This window comes from Malaclemys terrapin, chromosome 1, assembly GCF_027887155.1.
Source record: "Malaclemys terrapin pileata isolate rMalTer1 chromosome 1, rMalTer1.hap1, whole genome shotgun sequence".
Lineage (NCBI taxonomy): Eukaryota > Metazoa > Chordata > Testudines > Emydidae > Malaclemys > Malaclemys terrapin.
Genome location: NC_071505.1, coordinates 67,338,305 through 67,356,453, shown reverse-complemented (window position 1 = coordinate 67,356,453; position 18,149 = coordinate 67,338,305). Strand labels below are relative to the sequence as shown.

Genomic DNA, 18,149 nt, shown 5'->3' with positions numbered 1-18,149 from the left:
CTACCTGGGCCCCAATCTAGCCCTCTGCTTTTAAACACTGAATCTATTTTTGTTATGCAGATTAGTTTGGCAAGAGTGAGCAATTTTTCTGCAAATTCAACAGAAAATCTAAATTGACAGTATTTTGAAATCTATTTAGCTGACAGAATTTCTCATGTATATTTTGGCTTGTGATACAATTCTGCTGTACTTGATATTTGTAAACAAAAACAAAACTGACATAAAGGATTTTTTTTAAAGGCAGCAGCTCAAGCAACCGTGTCATAATCAGAAATCACAACTCTCGGAACTGTTTCCTTCAACCTGAGACTCCAAGTGAGGAGTGCAGGAAAAGTCACGCTTTTAAGCAAGAGATCTAAGCAGGAAAGTGCATTTCCACAACTTTGTGCCCACAAACAGCATACCAAACTATGCATCAGTATTGAAGGATGGTCATTGGAACTACATCGGTATTATTGCACACTCTCTGTATGTTGCTCGATGATTGTTAAATTGAAAAGGCCAGAGAAAAGTTCAAAAAGAAAACTTCAGAAAAAAAAAATTAAGCCTAAATACAGTAATGTACTTACAGGCTTAAAGTCTTCTCAGGAAACTTGTCCTGGTGAGGTAGCATATTCTGAAATGTATCAGACATGCCAAAACATCAGGAAAAGCTAAAAACAGAACAAAGGCTCATTATTCTGAAATAAACAAGAAACTTTATAAGTGTTAAACAAGCAAGTACTCTAAGCACTGCTGGTATGTTTCCTTACAAAAAGCAAGAATTTTCTAAGAACAATGCAGAACCCAAAGGTGTAGCATTAAATATACTTACTACAACCCCATTCTTAGTGGTAGTCTCCCGGTATGTGAAGTTGCACACTGCCCAAGCCAGGTAATATGTGGACATGAGAGGGGTCTGCGAAAAGTGATCCGTAACCCATCCATCTTCTTCAAAAACAGAAGTTTCCACTGGCATATTGGACAAAGATAAATAGGTTGCTTGATGCTTGATGCTGATTTTGAAAGTGGCCTTGTAGATGGGCTCATCAAAGCAAGGAAAGGCTTTTCTGGCATGAGTAGGAGAAAACTGTGTAACACCAAGGAATCTGGAACACAAACAAAAAGAAAAAAAAAGACATGACTGATTATGTGCAGTGCTTGAGTCATGGACATACTACATGATATTGCTAGAATATGGTAGTTTACCAAAATAAACACAACTAAACTCTTAGAAGCAGCAAAGCACAATCCATGTACTACATACTTCTCATCCTAATAGTTCTGCTTTGATGTAGTTGTTCTTGGCATAAATTCTCTCCACATGTACTATAATGCAATCCATGTAATATAATGAGACACAAATTTGCTAGAAACAACTTTACAGACATCACACTGATATTCAATAAAATACTCTCCCTTCTATTTTTACTTTGTGTTCTGCCTCCACAGTTTTGTTCAGCAATATATGAAAAAGGTAACCACTATTGGTGTGCAATGTAAAACAAATAAGCAGAGTCTTCAGTTAAATCTAGGATTTAATGACCTTCAGGGATCTCACTGTGGTTTCAAATACTGATAAGAAAACTCTGCCTTTCTTTGGACATAATAATATATGTTCACTTAGCAGACCCCAGAGGATCATTATTTTCCACTGCTGATTATTTGTGTATTAATTGCATGTAGCTCTTTGAATCACACAACAATCTATTAGTGTTGTAACTACAGAAGTCCAATCAGACGCATTCTGTTTATGTGGGCTTTGCAAGTTTACATACCTAAGCAAGCAATTCAGCCTCTACAAGTAAGGATGCTTTTCAGTCTTTTCCCAATAAATTTAATGAAAGAAAAACAATCAACTTAAGAGGCGACAAATGATCTCTTAGAAATATCTTAAAGAAAAAAAGGCATTTGAAATATGCTGTACAGAAAAAGAGACCTATACATTTTAATAATGCCACACATACAAGTGTCTTTTCTTTGAAACTGTATAGACTTAGATCCCGATCCTGCAAAGGGACACTTGTGCGGAGACCCTTACACCTACATTCAGGGAAAAATCCACCAATGTTGGTCTCCTTGAAGGAACAGAACCTACGTTTACATTTTCAGGGTATCCTTTATATTTTACATGTATGGATTATGAGTGGGATGGCAGTATGGTGTCATGGCACGTCAAATAGTAATATGAATATTGATTGGTTATGTGATTGTAAAGACAGGACATATGTGGCTAGTTTGAATGCTAACGGTTGCTTAACTAGTCATTTTCCGGATTTTTAATGAATGTGTTGATGGGAAATGCCCTTGAGAAACCTTAACTATAAGGTAAGAGTTTTTTGTGAGTGGATATCTATTTGATCCAATAAAGACAGTGGAAAGCCCTTGTAATCTTTTCAACTTAAAATAGAGTACTATTCTGCAACATGATTTTCTGTAATTCTGATGGAGCAAAAATAAGATAAGTACTTTACACACTTTAATTTTTAGTATTTACTGACTGAGCTTTTTGACTTTTTGGCTTAGAGCATTTATAAGAGTAACACAGAATTAAGTTACTGGCAGTTTTATGACACTTTTTTCTTACCATAATAGTATTAAGCCTAATATGTGACTTTTCAAGTAACAAATATGCAGTCATGTAAAATATGATGTTTCACAATGAGATTATGACCGATTTTCATAACAGCTAATCTTGTAAAAGGTTGGCACCTCTTATGTCAGTCAGACTTTTGTTACCAGTCTTTCATCCAAAAATCGAAGTCTTATTTGGTTAAAAATTACTGAATATTTTGGAAGGAGTACACTTTTATTGTGGCTTTCTAGTCTCATTATTAATGAGGGGTTAGTAAATCCAAACATTGGGTCAAGTGTTGCTCTCAGTTACACCAATAATAACTCAGATAAACTCTATTGACTTCAGTTGCATCATCTTAACAGAGCAGAATTTGTCCAATTAAGAAATTTACTTTGCCTCATTTAGTCCACTTGCTTAAAATGGGCCTGATTCTGAACTCTTTTAACACCTAAAATACCCAAGAAATTCAACAGGAATTTTGAGTTAACATGGAAGGCAGGACTTGAGCTCGTTGTTAGTAAAGCTAGGACTAATGAACTTTCTTCTCTAATTAACAATTTTAATGAGCTCAGACCCACAGGTAAATGCATGCTCAGGGAATTCTACACTCATTCTGACAATGTCTAAATGAGGAAACACTGTTTCAACAGACTAGCATCTAAAGAATGTTAAGAGAGCATCAATGAAATCTTTAAGGGAATGAAAAAATCTCTTAGTCTAATAAAAACTACTGATGAATTCTGCATCATGTTTTTTTAACAGCAAGATGTGCATTACTGTATATTTCATTACATTCAATACAATATTGTAAATATGCCAAACTTTACCAATAATAATAAAACAATACATGCACTTAAAAGGTGCCCATCACCATGGTATCTGGACTCCTATGTTATACTAGAAAAAAAACAGTTGAAATTTCTCTGATTCCTGAAGATTAAACTGAGTATGTATATAAGACAATGTATACATTTTCTCCTAAAGAACAAAGAAATGAGATAAAGATGCAGAATTTCTCTAGTGTACAGAGATCATAGAATAGCTCGGATGTTTTGCCACCTCTCTCTCTACATACCGTCCTTGGGCACTGCCATTTTTATCTTATAATTCCCAGAAATATCACCATCAAAAGTTATACTTCCAGGAATGAAAGCCTCACAGCTTGTCTATTCAGCATCCCCATGACAGTAATTTGCAGGTATTTTAATTCCATCTCATCTATTAAAGAAAGACATGCGTTTCCTCAACAACTCGTCTATTTTGACATCTTGGTTGCTATAAGAAAGAGGAATCAATGTGTTTGTTTTGTCTGAAAATGGTAAGGAATTGATTTCATTTCATTTATGCAGAAGTTAAATAATCATCTCAGTTATTATAACATGCTGCAGAAACTATGCATTAATGTTTGTTGGATACTGCCAATAAATTACAGTGCACGATTGAAATGATGATACAAAATATTTTGTATCATTTCACTTTCATTTTAGCATTTTATTAAAGGTACAATAACTTCTATGAAAATGTTAACTTTCTCACTGTACTGCCAACATTTCTGACTGATTTACGGCTTTCATCTATGGAGTCAAAAAGTAAGTGTACTGACTTCCTCCTCTATCTAAGGGGCGGGTGGGGGGTGGAACAGTAAAACCATCTACGAAAGCCTTGTTGTGCTTGTGAAGTCGCACAATTAACCAGAGCTATTCTCCTCACATACGTGAGTGAAAAATTATGTCTACAGTCCTTTTACAGCAACCACTACTCCAATGATGTTGCTATACTTTTCAATCAAATATAAGGATGTCAAAAAGTTAAAACAAAGGTCTAGTGGAACATCAAGATCCCACATAACTTAAGAGAAGCTATGTTATCATATGCTATAGTAGAAATTGGTCTAACTTTCAGACTTATGAAACATCTATATATATTAATCAAAATGCAAATTACTACTTTGCAGGAAAACATTTTGCACAATGACATCCTATTGTTTAGAGTGTGTATTTTATATATATTAAGTCATTAAGTCTTTGTGACATTTCAAAAAGAAAAGCAGTACTTCTATTAAACACCTAAAAGTATAACAAGTTTTGGTTACAGTTTTAAAATACATATTCTATTAAACCAAAACATAAATGAGCAGGATCCTAAATTGCTATAAATAACCATCATTTCATTGACTTCAGTGGCATCATACTTTACACAAGTGAGAATCTGGCCCAATATAATTGGGTCAATGAAGTGTATTTACAGTAGAGAGTGATTAATGATCTGAATAATCATGTTATGAGAGTAGAGTACTATATATTATATAGTTTGACACACAATTATCTTACTTCTAACAAACATTCGACTGTAAATACTTGATCATACTTGGTGCAAAAGTATTATAACTGTGCTACAATTACTCTTTTGAAATATTATATTGTATATGTAAGTTTCCTTTAATTATTTTCAACAAAACTAAAATGTTCAGAAGTGAGATAATTATGTGAACTTTGTCTTTTTCATTTATTTATGTAATAAAGTGACTTCCTTTTCAACATTTCATTTTGTTACAGAATCAAAGAGCTGAACAAACTAGAAGAACGCTGATTACTTCAGCCACAGTCCTTAATCAGGTAAGAGGCAGCATCCTTTTCTACAATTGAGCTCTGCAAAAATGTCATTTTACTTTGGTTTGATGACAAATCACACAATTGTAACGCTAACCTTCCCTGGGATTCTAACATCAGTCCGTTTAAAATTATCAGCAACAAAAGCATGCTTTAATAAGGGGGATGTTGACATAATTGAATTGTGGGGGGGGGGTCTTTTTCTGTCTTCCTTACTTTTTTGGCCTATTATCCCTCATATAAACTCTTTGCTCAGCATGCAATATCAAAGAAATTATTATGTTTAGAGAGAGAGAATCTGTAACTAGGATTTTCAATGTCAGACAGCTTAAAAATAAATAAATTCTGGGAGCCCGGTAACATAACTATCAGGAAGTCAGTACCGCTTTCTTTATTACTTAGATTGTAAGATCTTTGGGGTAGGGACCCTCTTTTTCTTCACTTTTTGCAGCGCCGAGCACAACCAGGTCCTAATTGATGACCAGGGCTACTAGGCACTACAGCAATGAAATAAATAATAATAATAAAACATCTATTGTTGTGTGAAAACAGCAAATAAAGGACTGATTCCACTCTCAATAACACTGGTGGCCATCTCTGTAGAGCCGTGTGCGGCTACAAAATTTGTATCTGCAGCCGAACCGCGATCCACAAACATGGTCCACAGATATAAATCGGATATTTGCTGATTTGCAGGGCTCTACATGTCTACATTACAGGGACTATACTGGCATAGCTACGGTGCCATAGCTATGCTGACATAACCCCTCAGTGTAGACACAGCCTATGCTGACAGATGTGATTTTTCCATTGCTGTAGGAACAACACCTCCCTGAGTGATGGTAGCTAGGCTGATGGAAGCATTCTTCTGTGGACCTAGCTGCGTACACTGGAGGTTAGGTCAACATAGCTACATCGCTCAGGGGAGTCGATTTTTCACACCCCTTACAGACTTAGCCATGTAAGCCAAACTTTTAAGCAGAGACTAGAACCAAATATGCAGTAACTCAGCTGAAGTGAACGGAGTAAAGTGACAGCTGAATCAGGCCCTAAAAAACTGCTTCAAGCTTTCTGAATAAAATGCAATCACATAGGTAACAACAGTACAAACTTAAGTCCTATTGTAATGCACAAAACGCTATTTTTAAAAAAATAGGTAAGGAGGCTCTGTTATATAAACATATTTTAGTTTGGTACAGAAAGAACTTATTAAACAGACCTATTTTCTACAGGTGAGTTTTCTATTATGTTTTATTTTATGATGCAACTGAAAGATTATTCTTTCAACTTGTCCAATCCCTAGCTGCGCAAAGACACTTCTTATATGTTGGAAGTGATGCACAGTTGTTTTCATAATAAAGGAATAACTATATAAAGATCCATTTTAATCATCTATGCTATACCTAGAGTGTTTAGCTGTAAGCATACAGACTGAATGTTTCGTTCACCTTAAAACATGATTAAACTAACATGAAAATATTCCCAGTAAGTAGTTCACTCTTGTCAAGTAAGCACTATTGAGTAAGTAGCCTGCATTTTATTAGGATAAAACTGCTTTGGAAACCTGTCTGAATGATAAAACTTACATGCTCTCCCAGAATATACTATGATAGAGTAGGCTGGCTGAATCAGTGAAACTTCCCTTGGAAGCGTCTCATTGATACCTTGATTTAGAAAAATCTAAAAAAAAAAAAGTCTCCCTTCTCTTGTTTTTGTGTTTTCTCTGTCATCCCTTTGCTGGTTTTCCTAATTATTCCTTTCCTTAATTTTAAGATTAGAGCACCGATTATGAGTATCTTCAGCTCCCCTGGACATCACTGGGGAAGATAAGGTGAAAAAATGGTAACCCCTACTTCCACAGGAGCTGCAAACACTCAGCATCTCTCATCACCAGACCCTAGGAGTTGCGGAACAAATTATATGTAGCGGGACCATTCCCCAAAAAGGAGGGGAAGACCAGCTGTAACACAAAAATGCCTGAGCTTGCAGTCCTTACTCAGCCACAACTGCCAGTGGCTCAATGGGAATTTAGCCTGAGTAGGGTGCAGGACTGGCTCTCTGGAAATATAACCACCCTTACTTCCTAACAGAAGCATGCAAAGGTCTCTGGTATGCCAATTATTCACTTTCACTTCTCCTTACTGGCAATCAGCAAGCTACAAGTCACGGGGACCCTAGCATGAAAGTCAGGTATAGGATTAAAATGAATCCCTGCTCAGTGCTCTAGATAATGGTCACGTCAGAGCAGACCTTCTCTCTCAACTGCATCTCCTAATCAAAGCATCTAAAGGATAGAAATGTCAGTGGCAAGATCTACAGCATGAAAAGAACTGCATACACTTGAGAACGCGACTCAGACCTGTCTCGTACAAGGTCCTAGTGCCCAGCCGAGCTCCCTCTTCTTTAAGTGGGAAGTTAGTAACGATTTTTCTGTCACGTTTTGGTTATGTCTAACCTCAGGGATCCTGCCCCGGCCACTGACGGGCTTCTCGAGGACAACGGGGGATGGGGAGCTGACTGATGCATTTCACTCCCACGGCAGCGCTTGCAGAAGTTAACTGTAATTTGGCACTACCTTGAACATTTAACGTAACACTCCCGGAGCTTTCAAAGAGGAGTTCCTGACAAACTCCTTGCCCCACTAGCGGAGCTTTATTAAGGGTGTGTTCCCTAGAGACTGTTTTTATAGCCATGTCAATTCCTAGTTTAGAAATAGGAGACTGAGGCTAAATGGGGGGGAGGGTGACACCGGTAGCTGCCCGTCATGGGGTGTCCACTGTGGCTGCAGACTATGAGACTGAGGATAACAGGGTACCTATCACCTGGGGCGCTCATGTTTAGGGGAGCCCTTTGCCCTCTTCCCACTATGGAAACATATGCCGGTGATGGGGTGGGTCACGTTTATGGCGGAGTAGCCGTACCTTCTCTCCCCGTGGAGCACATAGGAGCTGCGGAAGAAGCCCAGCAGCTCGTTCTCGATCAGGGCGCTGTAGATGATCTTGAGGTTGTAACTTCTCTGCGCTTCCAGGCTGCGGTTGAGGACCACCACGAAGACTTGGTTCTGCGGGTAGAGGAAGAAACTGGAGACGCGCACGGCGCCGGAGAGCTTGTCCTCGGCTACCTGGACTGCCTCGATGTGCACGCGGTGGGCGTGGAGCACGATGTAGCGGCTGGCGTTCAGGCACTCGATCTGCACGTTCACCTCCCCGCAGAAGGTGAAGTTCTCCATGAAGGCGCTGAGCATCAGGTTGTAGTGCAGGGGTCTCAGGTGCCGGGGCAAGCGCAACTGGGTCCAGGGCGGCGGCTGCCGCCGCCGCTGCCACTCCTCCTCCTCGCCCGGCGCCTCCTCCTGGCGGCCGGGAGGCTCCCCAGCGTCGTGGTTGAGCCGGGCAGCCCCCGGGAGGCTCCCGTTGCCGCTCGCCCGGGCCGGGCTGTCTGCGGCGGCCGCCGTGCTGCACTCCTCGAAGCGCACGCTGAGCAGCACCGCGATCATGGTCACCACCAGCAGCGCCAGGATGGAGATGGCGAAGCCCAGCACCAGACGCTTGTGCACCGTGATGTGCCGCTCCGTGGTGCGGGGTCTCACCCCCACCGCGTCCGCCCACTGGCCCGAGAGCCCCCTGCTGCCGTTCCGCAGGGCGGCGTCCTCCTCGATCATCATGGGGGTGAAGGACGCGCTCTTCTCCCGCTTCTCGTCCAGGGCCATCACAGCAGCGCCTCCCCCGGCTCCTCCCGCGGGGCCGCCGCCCCACTGTGGGGCCACGCAGGCATGGGAGGCAGCGGGGAGCCGGGACTGTGGGGAGGAACTGCCCGCCGGCGCTGCTGCTCCTCCTCCGGCTGTCACTTTCCGAAGAACCACATCACACCTCTGGGAGCAGCCCCGGCCGGGGAAAGGCTCCTCTCCGTCCCCAGGAGGGGAGGGGGAGCCCCTGCCGCGGGGCCGAGGGGGTGGGCAGGCTCCGTATGGCTGGGCGCAGCAGAGCACAACTTGGGCTCCTCTTCGGGGCGCTGCTGGGCACTTCAGCACATGCTGCCGAGTGCGACTCTGCGCGCGGGGAGGGGAGAGGCGGGGGAGGCTCCCGCTCCCTCCCTCCGCCGCCGCTCGCGAGAAACTCCCCTCCCGCTCAGTGCCCGCAGCCGCCCGTCCGCCTCCTCCTGCCGCTGCTGGGCTGGCTGCCCGGCGCCATGCGTGCGCCCCGCACCGAGCTGCCACACGGGGTGGGGGTGGGGGGAGTGCCTGCCTGCCTGCCTCGCTCGGCGCTGGCTCCCGGGCACCTGCCGGCGGCCGAGGCTCCCCTGCTGGTTCAGCTCCGCCTTGCCCTCTTCGGCAGCCGCTGGAAGCGCCCGGAGGCTTTGGGACCGGACAGCGGCTCTGCCTCCCGCCCGCGAGTGGCGCGGCGGTGAGTCTCAAGTGCGGGGCTCGCTCTGCAAAGTCGCCTTTCCTGCAGGTACAGCGCTTCCCCGCTTGGGTTGCATGAAGGCGGGGGGGGGGCGAGATAAATGCACCCGCCTCACCCCACTGACAGCTGTTACTACGGCTGCTGTCGGAGACTGAGGGGGAGAAAAGTAAGAGGGGGGAGTGCGTGCCCTGGGGGTGGGGGAGAGCCCGGTTTAGCGAGCTTCCTCCGGGCTGGCGCACAAGACACCCACCGCTCCAGGGGAGGTCGCTGAGCTGTCTGCAAGAAGCGCCGTGAATCGCTTCAGTGGCAGGAGCCTCTCTACCATCCCCGGCCCCACTCCCCGCCCGTGACTCAGCCTGTGTTTAACTAGTTTCAATATATATATTTGCTGCTGGAGGGAGAGGGAGGCCTCCCGACTGATAAACACCCCCTGGCACAGTCAGATCCTCTGATGATGGGATGTGGCGTGTGTCAGATTACAAATCCTCCCAGCCACAGGATTTGCTGGGATTGTATTTAAGCGAATATATTCCCCGCATAAATATGGAACACGCACCATGTATTTCATTTAGATCTACTTCATAAAGAGTTGCTGAGTGCAACTTTGAAGGGAAATAGTTGTATCATGCTAACCTAGGGGCTGAACCTAACAAACACTTAAGCAGGTGAGTAATTTTACTCAGGTAAGTATGCTTATTTAAACCAATAGGATTATGCTGCTGAGTAAAATTATTCACATGTATAAGTGCTGGATGGAACCCCTAGGGAACAAAAGCCTGGAGTCAGAATGCCCTGATCCTCAAAGATGATATTCAAGCGCCTAACTTAACATAAATAGCTTAGAGGACCTAAATCCTCAGTTCAATGAAAGTACTTAAGCGGGTGCTTACATCCATCCTTATTTGAGACAGCACCTAAGCACTTGCTGAAATTAAAACATGTTCTTAAATCCCGTTTTTACTTCAGTTGGACTTAAGCATGTGCTTAAATGCTATCCTGAATAGGGATGCTTTCCAAACTCAAGGGCTAAAATATTTCTAGGGATGGACCCCACCTGCAAAATTAAGGTGCAGATTTTGAACACATTGACTCTGCTCCTCCCCACCCCCAAAAGTATGTGTTATTTGGATCGGGCGGGTTAGTTCAGAACTTTATCAACATAGGACCTATCTCCAAAAGTCAGCTCCAGCTCTGGATTTGTATTCTAGACACCCCTTTTCTCTTCTTCACTCTGCATTGTTCCGGCAACTGTCTCTGCATTTCATAACCAAAGCTATTTAGGCCCCAATCCTGCAAAGAATTCCATGTGTTAAACTTTACACACTAAATTGACAGGTTTCAGAGTAGCAGCTATGTTAGTCTGTAACCACAAAAAGAACAGGAGTATTTGAGGCACCTTAGAGACTAACAAATTTATTTGAGCATAAGCTTTCATGGGCTACAGCCCACTTCATCAGATGCATACAATGGAACATATAGTGTGGAGATATAGATACACATACAGAGAACATGAAAAGGTGGGAGTTGTCATACCAACCCTAAAGTACATAAAGTTAAGGATGTGTATAAGTCTTCATGGGATCAGAGCTGTATTTTCTATCCTGCAATAACGGATGCAAAAAGTAGCTTTTTAAAAATTACTTACACTTTTAAAAATATACAAGTAGGGCAAATCTTTTATACAGATGAGATGTCTGTGGAATGGGATATACTGGCCACTTTGCCTTCTGAAAGTGTGGCTGATCTGAACTTGTGCTAATCTACTACCTGTTTTAGAACTGCTGTTATATGGAATATAAATAGTTACCTGCTATCATTCAAGCCAATCAGAATTTAGAAATATAAAAAAATATAAATATAAAAAATGATCAAAGCCCTAGCTTTTATTTTACAATGCAGTGTCACATACTGCAATAGTACAAAATTGAATATAGAGTGAAATATGTACAAAAGTCACCTATGAATTGTGGTTCTCTGTTCTAGTAGATCTGTCCTGAGTAAAATCTCAGTCTTAACTACAGTTCCTCCATATTAATTGCACTATTATCCAGCCACCTGTTAGGCAGAAAAACAACAATCCTTTTAGTGGCTGTAAATAGGTTTCATTATATGTTGACGTTATAAGTTTGAGGCATATAGTGGAAAACTGATGCCCTGTGATTTGAAAAAAAGAACTGACACTGGGATATAAAACCCAAAGCTGTAGGTTTAAAAATGTCAATTTATATGTTTCATTAAACCCTTTAAAATGGACACAAAAGAAGTGCCTGAGTGCTTTTAAGTGTTTTGTATGTGGGCTGTCAATAACAGGCAGCAGAAAGAAACACCATCTTCTGTACTATTTTTTTCCTGCCATGTTTTCTAAGTTTACATGTTTGTTCCCGTCAGCAGCTCAGGGAGACATTCAAGCAAAGTCTTGTTTTAAGGGTATAGTTAGTCTGAAATAGAACTGAATTTTTTTACTGTATCTTATAAGTTGCAACTTTTTTTTTAATAAAATACTATTCATGCAACTGAGAGCAGGGAAGGAGCTAAAATTTTATTGGTGAACATTTTTGTGCAGGCTTCTCATAAAAATAGCATGTTTGGTGTCTTAGACAGTTGGACTGTGTTTGGAAATCAATTCAACTATGCCAAATTTAGAGGGTAGTCTACGGCAGTATAAGATGGCATAAGACATTCTAGCTATTTTAGCATGTAATTTGTGTCTTCAGGTCTGAGATTTTCAAAATCAACTATGGAATTCAGTCACATAACTCAGGTTTGAAAATTTCAGGCCCCCTAAAACAGCGTGGGTCAATAGAAAAGGTAATGTGTAAAGGGTTAAGGACATGCCAGTAAGCAACTGTGGGTCTAATTCCTTCTAAGAAAGGCTATATTAGTGTAAATAACAGGCAGAGTACAGGAAGAAGGTTTAAGTAGAAAGAGCTTAGACTCCTTTAGATTCACTTCTGATGTTGGTCCAGCAACTCATGCAACACTCTAAGGGTCTTCAGTCTCCCCTCAGATCCTCACAAATCTAATATGTTGAATGGCATACGTTAAAGAGGTTCTGCTAGCAGCTTCTGTGATATGCAATTGAGGTGCCTGAATGATTCCGTCATTCTAAAACCATACATTACCAGGTTAGCCATTTTCCATGTTCATAACTGTGGATCAGACACAAGTATTTTTAGCCAAAGTCATAAATTGTTAATACCATCTGAAATTGGCAAATCTGTGACCAATTACAGCACCTTGCTGTAGAATAACATATGAGTCTACATAGATACATAGCCTACAGAAAGCTCTCTATGCAAATATTTGGCAAAGTCTTTGAATGTTCTCTTATCCACAATGGTAAGTGTATGAATGTGTTTTATCGATAATGCCTCTGAAATTCACAGTCAGCTTGTCAGATGTCTCTGTGACATTGCTGGAAAAGATATCAGATCATGTCTCACTTCTGCAGCAAAATCCTAATAATGACTCTCAGTTGTTCAAAACTTCCCTTAGGCCATCAACATCTTGTATGCAATCACATTTATGAGCTATAGGATCAGATTTCAGTTACTTGTACAAAACAAGAGAACACATTGCACACCTTAACCAAATAAGTGTAGAGATAGTTCTCCCTAGACAACAAGTATGAGAAGAAACATGGATAAGCTTCAGATAATGCAGTTACCAATTCACTAGGTTATATTGTGTCCAGTGACTAGGGACCCCAATAAAGCTGGGGTATTTTTATGTTAAAATCAACACAAAATCAACACTGACACAAAATCAACACTCTGTATTCATACTGGGGCTTTACAGTCTTAGCAGTAAGGCTCTGTAAATAAGCAACCTTACAGTATATCTTGCAGTTGGGTACAGTTTATTCATGGAACTGAACTTATCCAAACAGAGGATAAGTTCATTATAATTTTCAGAAGACATGTAGAACTTTTTCTACTTTGAGGCCTGAGCGATCAATGCTTCATTCACTTGCGTACATAAAAGATTTACAAAATGACCACTGAACAAATCTGCAAGAGTGGCAGGGCTCAAGGACCCTCCCCCATTTGCCTTCTGTGCAGTGAATAGGGACAAATGCAGTCCTTGAACGCCTGTAAGTAAGGACTACAGGGCTAGCAAGCCCAAAGTGACCAGGAGGAGGCAGAGGTCCACCAATCCCTCCACTAGCTGAACCTGCCAGTCACAGAGGCAAGCACATATTGTACATTTGTACAAGATAGGTATGCGAGAGGACCATGCGAGGAGGTAGGCGACCAAGAGTCTATGCTACTGGCAACGCCTGGTCCCTTGTGTCTAAGGTACAATAAACCTGAGGTGCATGAGGTACAATAAAGCTCTTAACTGGTAGAAAGACTGCTAACATTTCTGTCATCAGGGCCGGCTCTAGGTTTTTTGCCGCCACAAGCAAAAAAAATTTTGGCTGCCCTCCATCCCCCCTGGGTTCTCACCCCCCCACACCAGTGCCCTCCCCCACCCGCACCCCCTGCCGCCCCATCCCTGGCTCTCTCTCCCCTCCCACCCGTACCCCCTGCCACCCCAGTGCTGGGCTCTCCCCCCTATCCCACCCACAGCCCCTGCCACCCCAGCCCTGGGCTCCCCCTAGTGCTGACTCCATCCGCTCCCCCCTTGCCTCCAGCTGGTCTGGCGCTGGCAGGATTGGGGTAAGCAGCAAGGCTCCCAGGCCGTGCCTCAGCCCAGGGTCCCTCCAGCCAGGGTTCCCGCCTCCAGGACTGGCCGTGACCCGGGAGGGCAGAGCTGGGGGACCGCCCTGACAAGGGGCTGAGGAGCCAGGGCAGGGTAGCCCCAGAGGGAGTGGAGCCCCAGAGAGCGGGATGCGGGCCCCGCACGGCAGCAACCCACCCTCTATGGCCACCCTGCCGCAGTCCCTGGGCGGCTTGGGCCGCTTCGCCCAGCCCCGGCTGCGCTGGGGGGCGGCTGCCCTGCGGCATCTGCAGGTGGCTCCCTGTGCCCCGCAGGGCAGCCCCCAGCCCCGGTGTCCCCCACTCAGAGCCTGCCCGGCCCAGCCACAAGGTGCGGGCACTGCTCCCCCATGGCGTGAACCGCAGTTGTTCCAGGGCGTGTCCCCCCCCCCCCCCCCGCGCACAACACACCCCTGCTGCCAGGGCTGGCTCTAGGCTTTTGCCACCTGAAACAAAAAAAAAAAAAAAATTAAAGATGGCCGGAATGCCGCCCCTGAAAATGTGCCGCCCCAAGCACGTGCTTGGGTTGCTGGTGCCTAGAGCCGGCCCTGTCTGTCATTAATACAGAGGTATGTAATACATTTATAATGTATTTTAATTGCAAATTTATTTTTGGTAAATGTATTTGTTATACCTATAGTTGTTCATGTACTGAGAATCCCCCAACACCAACCTGCAGGTACGGATACCCTAGGGACTATACAGTATCTGGGGATAGCTGTCTGTTCATTTCCTGCACAGGGAGCTGTGGAGAGGGAGGCATTAAGAGCCTTTTTTGCCAGCTTTTCAGCTGCTGGGGCTGTCCCCCAGCTGGCAGCAGGGGAGGTTTCTGTTCCGTTGGAGCTGCCGGAGTGGTGCATAGGGAGTAGATTAGGGCAGAGGTACTGCCCCTATGCAGTCATATTTTTTCACAAGACATTTTCAGTGACATTCCAGATCTAATATGTGATGCTGATAAATATACCTTCTGCTTTATTTTCAGGAGTTATTGCTAAGAAAAATATTGGGGGAAAGCATTCCCACTAAAAATCCAAGGAGCCACAATGCTAGATTATAACAGAAAATGTCTCTCGGTGTCCACTTTAAAAGTTAACCCCACGCACCCAAAGTCACAGTAATGACCAAATCCTGCTCATGTGACTTATAGAAGTAATCCCATTTGCTTCAGGGAGACCACCTACTTGACTAAGGTGAGTGAGATTTGGCACTAAGCAATATTTTGTTTTGTTGTTTTGAAATAGGGATGACTAGATGACTATGTACAACCACATCTTGACTTAGCTTTACTCTGCCACTTACAAAGTAACAAACAAAAGTGGAAAGATCACTGTGTTGTGTTATGTTTTAGATAAATACAGACCTACAAGTGACTAGTTCATAGTCATCATGGGACAAGCAGGATTAGTAGGTACTGCTCTATTCCCTCTCTCCTTTCCCCTTATTTTCTTTTTCTTGTGTCTTCCCTTTCTTTCAGTTTCTTCTGGAGTTGCAAGGAACTCTATTTAAAATGCTGCCTGAGTAGTCCTGATATTGGGGTGTGTCTGAGAAGCCACATATTGCCTATGTTACTGCATGGGCACACAGATCTGGTCACTGACCCTCTGCTGATGTCTTATGATCAGGTAGGACATTGAAATTGAGGCATCAGAAGTATCATCACGTTGTACAGTTGACCTTAGTTCCTTTGCTTATTTCAGTCCTATTAAGCTAAAATGCCTTGCATTTTGGTCTTGTTAAAAGCCAAATCTCCTGATCTGAAGTTTTTGGATGAAACACGCATCTACAGTATAATGTGAATCAATAATACTTCAATTATCCAGTCTCTGACTGTCTAGTCATGGACTGGGTGATGGTCACATGGTCATCCATGATTAATCTGGCTGCACCAGATCAGTAATAACCCCGAAGAGCTCTTAGATGCTTGAAATAAAGCCAAGCAGTGTAGTCATGGACACTCAGCTCTCTAAGCATGTTGTTGTTGTTGTTGTTGTTATCCAAATCAGATTGTGAAAATAAGTTATTTCCTCCATATGTTGTGTTTCACATCTATACATGTTTATTCAGCCTCCCAAAATTGATTATTCTCTCTTTCTATCATTCATTTATTTGTATTTATTTTCCCATTTAATTAGCTATATAAGAAGATTAAACAAATAGGTTTATTATCTAGTGATGAGTTTTATTTAAAGCATATTTGGCTTGCTTACCATAAAGCTTATTTTAAACAAAGATTCTAAGATTTTTTTTAAACTGTGAGCCATTTGTTTTTACTTTTTGTTTACACAAGTTCAATAATTATGTTAGTTGTAATGTGCAAAGCATAGATATAACATAATGCTGTTTGTTTCTATCAGTGAATAATTACACTTAAACCTAGTTAATCGTAATCAATTAGAAATAAGCAAGTTAGTCTTGGAGGACAGAGAGAGAAAATTTGTGGATATTTTATTCTGTTTTAGGAACACGGGAATTGCCATGCCAAATTAGACTGATGGTCCAGCTAGTGCAGCATTCTGTCTCAGACAGAGCCCGGTCTGAGATGTTTCACAGTTAGGTGCAAGGAACCCCTACAGGTTTATATCCCTTATAAAATATATATAGATTTTTAAATCCTATTTTTGTAACTGTGGATAATCTCATTATCTATATACATTTCTAATCCTTTTTCAAATGTATTAAACTCTCAGGCTCCCTTCTAGCTTGTAACAATGTGTAACATAGGTTAATTGTGTGTTAATTTTTTTAAAAAAATAAGTACTGTATATACTCGTTCATAAGCCAAATTTTTTTTAGTAAAAAAGGGAAACACCAGAGAATGGGGTTGGTTTATGAATGGGTATAGAGAGGGAGTAGTGGTACATAGCCCCTCCCCCCAACAGAGGGAGCAAGGAGAGGCAGCACAGCGAGCAGAGCCAGAAGGGAAGAGGCGGGGCCAGAGTCTCTCCACTTCTGGCCACGCTGCTCTCCCCCCAGCCTCTGAAGCAGCTGCAGCTCCGGGGTTGGCAGGCTGCAGCCGAGTCGCTCGGCCCCGCCCCCCAGAGCAGGCTGTGGCCACGCTGCCCAGCCCGCCGGAGCACACTGCTGCCGTGCTGCCCAGCCCAGCCCAGCCCAGCCCGCTGGAACATACTGCGACCGCGCCGCCCAGTCTGGCCTGCTGGAACAGGCTGCGGCCGTGCTGCCCAGCCTGCCAGAGCAGCTCCAGCCAGGTCAGAGACATCCTCCCCTGGCCCTCCCCAGATAAGGTGGGAAGGGATGGGATAGGGAGAGTGTGGGGGCTAGGGGTGGGGTTATGTGGGGGGTGGTCACAGGGGTTACTCCCCCGACTCCCAGCTTCTACCCCGCCAAAAAATTTCCCCACCAGTTGCTGTCCCGGCCCGTTTGCTTAGGTTTACCTCCGTGCCTGCGGACGCTCGATGTAAACAAACCATCTCGGCCCACCAGCGGTTTAGCCTGTTGACCCGGGAGCCAAAGTTTGCTGACCACTGAATTATAGGGTCGGCTTATGAACGGGTTATAAAAAAATTTCCATTTTTACTTATCCATCTTGGGGGGGGTCGGCTTATAAACAAACTGGCTTATGATTGAGTATATACGGTATTTCTTTTTATCAGTTTTAAATTTGCTGATTTTCAGTTTTATTGACTATCATATTTCTTTTGCTATTAAAGAGGGAAAATAAAAGCTTCTGATTTACCTTCTCTGTACCATTCACTGTTTTGTAGACTTCCATCATCTTCCCTCTTATTCATCTCCCTAAATTTAAAGAGTCCCAATCTTTTAAATCTCTTCCAATATGGAAGCATCTCCTTCTCTTTAATCATTTTCATGGCCCATCTGAGCATTCCTTCTGTGTCTGTTGCATCTGTTTTCCCACCACATCTGG

The 18,149-nt window shown here is 43.1% G+C and overlaps 1 protein-coding gene and 1 long non-coding RNA gene across 2 annotated transcripts in view; one reads left to right on the top strand and one right to left on the bottom strand.

Moving 5' to 3' along the window:
• Nucleotides 1–8,872, bottom strand: part of TRHDE (thyrotropin releasing hormone degrading enzyme) — a 308,520-nt gene extending 299,648 nt beyond the window's left edge. The window contains exons 1-2 of the mRNA XM_054026638.1: nucleotides 8,088–8,872; nucleotides 815–1,088 (exon numbers count right to left, since the gene is read on the bottom strand). Of these exons, the coding sequence (XP_053882613.1) occupies nucleotides 815–1,088; nucleotides 8,088–8,872 (1,059 nt within the window). The remainder of the gene's footprint in view (nucleotides 1–814; nucleotides 1,089–8,087) is intronic.
• Nucleotides 8,873–9,524: 652 nt separating this feature from the next.
• LOC128836396 (uncharacterized) lies at nucleotides 9,525–16,312 on the top strand. The gene is made up of 3 exons (XR_008444768.1): nucleotides 9,525–9,614; nucleotides 15,249–15,456; nucleotides 15,741–16,312. It is a non-coding gene; the product is annotated as an uncharacterized LOC128836396 (long non-coding RNA).
• Nucleotides 16,313–18,149: the final 1,837 nt, after the last annotated feature.